The sequence below is a fragment of the Prosopis cineraria genome, unplaced genomic scaffold, assembly GCF_029017545.1.
Source record: "Prosopis cineraria cultivar Desert tree isolate PC_DT_omini unplaced genomic scaffold, ASM2901754v1 PC7, whole genome shotgun sequence".
Taxonomy (NCBI): Eukaryota; Viridiplantae; Streptophyta; class Magnoliopsida; order Fabales; family Fabaceae; genus Prosopis; species Prosopis cineraria.
This window is the reverse complement of record NW_026555338.1, coordinates 37,396,749-37,402,748: the sequence shown is the minus strand read 5'-3', so window position 1 is coordinate 37,402,748 and position 6,000 is coordinate 37,396,749. Positions and strand designations below refer to the sequence as shown.

The 6,000-nt window shown below is 37.2% G+C and overlaps 1 protein-coding gene across 1 annotated transcript; it reads left to right on the top strand.

Moving 5' to 3' along the window:
* Positions 1–1,193: 1,193 nt before the first annotated feature.
* LOC129316859 (probable glucuronoxylan glucuronosyltransferase IRX7) lies at positions 1,194–3,976 on the top strand. The gene is made up of 4 exons (XM_054961228.1): positions 1,194–1,989; positions 2,079–2,440; positions 2,535–2,785; positions 2,974–3,976. The coding sequence occupies exons 1-4, from the start codon at positions 1,707–1,709 to the stop codon at positions 3,446–3,448; spliced, it is 1,371 nt and encodes a 456-aa protein (XP_054817203.1). The 5' UTR covers positions 1,194–1,706; the 3' UTR covers positions 3,449–3,976.
* The last annotated feature ends 2,024 nt before the right edge of the window (positions 3,977–6,000 follow it).

Sequence of the window (6,000 nt, the reverse complement as noted above, 5' to 3'; positions counted from 1 at the left end):
GAGAAGATTTTATTAAAAATGAATCAGAGGAAGAAGAACAGACTTTTTCAGACGGATTCAATCCTTTTTTTTTTTTTTGGTACGAACCAGAATATCTCTAATTTGTCAGACAAACTAAAAATTAAACATCACAACCTTCTAAGTGAATTAAGTATCGCAGAAAATGAGTCCAAATCTCCAAACAGTTATTTATTAAGAGTAAAGGTTAAAGAACTTGGGATATACCCCTTCAATCTTTATATATAAGATATTTTTAATCAAATATTACACATTAATAAATGTTTGTTATTTAATTTAACTAAAAATACAATAATTTTTTAATTTTATCTCTAATAATATTATAATTAATATCATGATGATATTAGAAAAAATATATAATTTATGACTTATTTTATTTTTTAAGATAAGAATAAAATTATCCACTTACCTAAAAATATTATTGTAACTCCTTATATTTAAATATAAAATAGGTTTTTTTTAAAAAAATACCGATATACGGATGGAGAATATGCACAGTTTCTGTTTCTCACGAACAGAGCAGCCATTTTTAGAGTTATTATCAGTGACAGATCACCGAGCGGTCAAAGTTTTTCTGGCCTCCCCATTAACATAAGCCACATCCAGCCTAGATAAATTAAATAGTAGCGTATATTCAATTCTAGTTTCAGAGAACGACATGGAACATTCCAAAAGTCTGTTTCCAGAGAAAATGCAAGGCAGCAAGGCTATATATTATTATTATTTCATATATATATATATATATATTAAAAATAAATAGCAAGAGTTTCTTAGATTTAAAAATAAGAAAGTATTGTAAAAAAAAAAAAGCCGCCGTCATGAACGTGTCAGTCGGTGTTTGCTTGCGCTGGCCATGATATGAAAGATATGCGCGATCAGATTAAAAAAAGAATGCAATGCGATCCACGATTTGAATGGAAACCAGATCATCTCAGCTCACGGGCTAGCTGTCTTCCCCCCTCTGGATTCCAGAATCATCCCACGGACGTAGATAGATGTTGGCCGTGATGTTACCTTGATTAACCCTCTGTTTATGATTATCTTATCTTTCATTTTCCACAATTTCATTTCAATTTAAATTCTTTAACTCCACTCAAGTTATAAAATCAATCAAACCAACATTTTTTCCCCCATATGCTCATTCTTTATATCTAAATATAGAAGTTAACATGGTTAAGCGAATGTGTTATCTCTGAACCTTTTCTTCTCTCTTCAACTCTCGCTCCCTACTCTCTATTTTTTTTTCCTAAAAAGAAATTATTGTTTTGAAAAGTCGGTTTAAATTTCAAAGTTGGTATTATGAAAGAATTTGAACTTGACAAACCTGATCCTTTTCCTGTAAACAAAATGATAAATTGTGATAAGAATGTCCGTTGGTTGCCCGGTGTTGATTATTCGGAGGAGCTTGTTGTAGGAGGAAGCCAAGTTTTTTTTTTTTAAAAAAAAAAATTCCAGGAGGATTTTGGTTCGAACGTCTATTGGATTGCCAATTCTCTTCTTTTCGCCTATCGTGTACTTGCAGTTGCAGGTCAAAAAATTCAAGTTCTAACAAACCCAGACCCTTCCCTGTCACTGTTTCTTGGTTCTTACTTCTTCCCACACCAGAAACCGAAAATTTCTACCCAACCACTCCTCTCCTCCTCCACCTCTCAACATCTTCCTGGCGCTTTTATTCTTTTGATTTTTAAATGAAATGGCGGAACACAATAGACCCCCCCAACAACAGGGGTTTCTATCTTAAGATGAAGCTCCTCCCAAAACATACCAGCAGACCTCCCCCAGAAATAAGCTGTTTCTTCAAATATTACAAATGGCTTCTCTGGTTCTCCCTTTCTCTCTATTTCTTCTCCTCCTGTTTCATCACCAATAATAATCCCCCGGCCGAGTCTGACTCTTCTCACCAATCTCAATCCACCCTTCTCTCTAGTCCTCTTCTGGAATCCCCCAACATCACCGCTCTAAACCCCTCAGGTATCCATAGATTTGAAACCATGATTTCATCCCTTCTCAAGCCTGTTTCCATAGTTTATCCACTCTGTTTTTTATGTTTCTGGTTGCAGGGGTTCTAAACGACTTGAAGATTTTCGTGTACGATTTGCCTCCCAAATATAACTCCGACTGGCTCTCAAACAGGAGATGCAGCAATCATCTGTTTGCGTCCGAGGTAGCCATTCACAGGGCGTTGTTGACGAGCGAGGTTCGGACGTTTGACCCCTACGATGCTGACTTCTTCTTCGTTCCCGTCTACGTGTCATGCAACTTCAGCACCGTTAATGGGTTCCCGGCGATTGGTCACGCGCGCTCCCTAATCTCCTCCGCCGTCCAACTCATCTCCTCTCAATACACCTTCTGGAATCGGACCCAAGGATCGGACCACATCTTCGTCGCTTCCCACGACTTCGGCTCCTGTTTCCACACCTTGGTGCGTAAGCATCGTGAATGAATGGCGCATAAACTTGTTGTCAACGTTTCAGGCATTGAAATTTTGTTTTTGTTTTTGTTTTGGGGTCGTGAAGGAGGACGTGGCAATTGCAGACGGGATACCGGACTTCTTGAAAAAGTCAATCATTTTGCAGACTTTTGGTGTTGAATACAAACATCCATGTCAGGACGTTGATAATGTAGTAATACCCCCGTACGTGTCGCCGCGGAGTCTGAAGAATACGCTGGAGAAAGAACCGGCGAACCGACGGCGAGATATTTGGGTGTTCTTCAGGGGCAAAATGGAGCTCCATCCTAAGAATGTCAGCGGACGATATTACAGCAAGTAATAAATAAATCCCACCTCAAGTTTTTTTTTTTTTTTAAGGTTTATAATCTGTCTAAGGCGGCGATTTGTTTGTGACCGCCAGATTATCTGCTTTCGTCTGATCATGAATTTACCTCAGGACTCCAATATCGATATTCGTTGACTTCCAGCATCACGTCACACTTTATTATTGTTGTTTTGTGAAGGCAAGTGCGGACGGAGATATGGCGGAAATTCAACGCTGACCGGAGGTTTTACCTGCAGAGGCAGAGATTCGAGGGTTACCAGTCGGAAATCGCCCGGTCAGTGTTCTGTCTGTGCCCGCTGGGATGGGCGCCGTGGAGCCCGAGACTGGTGGAATCGGTGGGGCTGGTATGCGTGCCGGTGATAATAGCGGACGGCATCCGGTTGCCATTCCCGTGGGCGGTGAGGTGGGAGGAGATATCGGTGAGAGTGGCGGAGAAGGACGTGGGGAAGTTGGGAAGGATGCTGGAGGAGGTGGAGGCGACGAACCTGAGCGCGATACAGAGGAACCTGTGGGAGGCGAGGAGAAGGCGGGCCCTGCTTTTCAACGATGAGGTGGAAGAAGGGGACGCCACGTGGCAGGTGCTGGAGGCACTGGGGCAGAAGCTACATAAGAGTTACAAGAGGGCTAAGCACCAGTGGGGTGTTGACACGTGACAGAAAGGAGGAGAGAGTGGTGCCAGCCCGCTGGCCTGGATATGCTCGCCGCCTTTAATTCTTTATGGCCTGCCAGGATAAGGAATTACAAAATGTGGAATTAATCAGTGCTTCTCTAGATGAATAATAGAATAAATGAAAGAAGGGGAATTTGAAGGCATCGAGGGGTGGGGCGGGGCCCAAATCGCAGATTAGTGCTTACTGTGAACCGGGCTGCGTACGGTCTGTCAACCCTTTCGGCTGTGTTAATGCTGACGGGGAAGGGTCTCTAGTGGCGTGGCTGTCACTCATTGGATGAAGGTTGCCGCAGCAGAACGACTTTTTTACAGACGCCTATTTTGACTTTTGAGGATTCTGATGTTAAGGGGAGTTCCCTCTTGTAAATCACCATCAATTTTACTGTAAATAGTAAATGCCACTGCAAGTAGGATGCTGAAGAAGCACGACATTCTTTCTTCTACGGTTCTACCACATGTTAATTTAAAAAAATAAAAATAAAACTCCACCTTAAAATTGTTTTTTATTTCATTGCTACTTTAAACTTGTCATATTTCTCCCAGAAATTGGGAGAATAGTTGGTTATATTTAAATTTGAGGTGATTTTAAATGTATATTTTTTTAATTTATTTTTTATGATGTGTATAATTATAAATTTTATATGATATGTTGATGATATGTTTGAATAATACTCCCTCCATTTTAAAATATAAAATACATTTTATTGAATAGGCTTAAGTTAATATCACCTATTCTCTTTCGTTAGTTAATTCTCATCTCTCTCTTTTTAATATATTATATTAAAAAATATTTTTTAAAAAATTTATATTTCTGTTTTAAAAGAAATAAAATTATTAAATATATTTAATAAAATGTATTAATATGTGAAATTTTATTTAAAAATAATTTATTATTTAAAAATAAAAACTAAAAAGAAGAAGTGAAATACGGGGAAAGGTGGCCGTAGATTATTAAATTGAAAGGGAGAAAGGGCGGGGTGGTGGGAAATGGGAATGGAAGAGCAGAGTGAGCGATGGCGTCAGTCTGTCAGAGGAGGAAAAAAGGAAGAGAAAGGAGGTGTGACGGGGCAGAAGGGAAATTTTAAGACGACAAAGTACTTGGGAGTGACCAGGCTGCAAAATAAACTGACTGCAGTGTTACGCGGGTTGACAAGCAAAAACTGTATGATAACCGATGAGTAAGTACAAGGGAAGCAGCTTCATGGGTGATACTGATAATGTTGCTATCGAGTTAGACAAGTTCGTTATTGTTTTCCCTCCTTCACGGGCTACCCCAAGGTTCGCATTTCATGCTCATCAATGTAATGAGCACCGTGTGCTCATCACCCACAAGGTGATCTTAGCTTTTTATTTTTTTTTAAAAAAATGATCTCTACTTTTAATTTTAAATTAATTTTTAAATATTTTAAATATTATATTTGTAAAATTAAAAATTATAAAAAATTATTATTAAATTTTGAGTGTTCAAAATATATCTAGATAGTTAATTTATAAAAATTATAAAAAATTAATATTAAATTGAAGCATCTAGATTATATCTGGACTATCTAGAATATATTTGAACAGTTAATTTATAAAAAATATGAAAAAATTTATATTAAATTAGATCATTTAGATTAAATATAAGCTAATAAGATTTATTATCAACAGATTTATTAAAAATTTAATCTTTTTTATGCATTTTTATTTTGATTAATATAAAATAAAAATAAAAATTTAAATTTGAATTGTTTAGATCTTGTCACGAGTGATGTGCGTGATAGTGTTTATCATGTAATGAGCACTAAGAGCAGTCCAGATTTAATTAAAAATTTCTATAATTTTTATTTTCACAAATATAATATTTAAAAATTAATTTAAAATTAAGAGCAGAGATCATTTTAAAAGAAAATGAAAGGCTGGGATCACCTTTGTAGGTGATGAGCATGCCGTGCTCCTCATTACTGACGAGCACGGAATGCGAATCGAGTACCCTACTGTTTCAAGGCACCCACCTCTTCAACTCCCTTCTTCTATAACTTTGCTTTAACCGTTTGTTTTACCTTAAAAATTTAGGCCTGCTTTGAATGAATGAAAAGTTAAAAAGAAATTGGAGGAGAGAAAATTATTAAAAAAAACAAATGTCACTCTTTAAATGTCAACATTGCCACCACTTTTTTCTCTATATCAAATAAATAGTGACTTCTTAATCTTGGGGGTGTTTTTAGCCTTCCCTAATTGGTGATACACGGATATTGTTGTTCTTAGGCCTATGTATGGGTAGAGTTGGGTAGGGCAGATTGCTAGTTCGTTGCCCTGCCCTAAATCTTTTCGAGCAAAAAAAATCTTGCCCGAAAACTGACCCTACTCGAAGGATGCCTGTCAATATACAAGCAAGGTTAGGCATGGATTGGGAAGGTCATGTTGAATGTCTAGTCTTGCTCATCTTTTTTTTTTTTGACATCTGAAAGCTTGTTTGTTGGACCTGAGTATAAATATTGGGCTTCTAAAAAAAATTTCAAGCAACAATATAGATGATCTAACGACTCCTAAAAA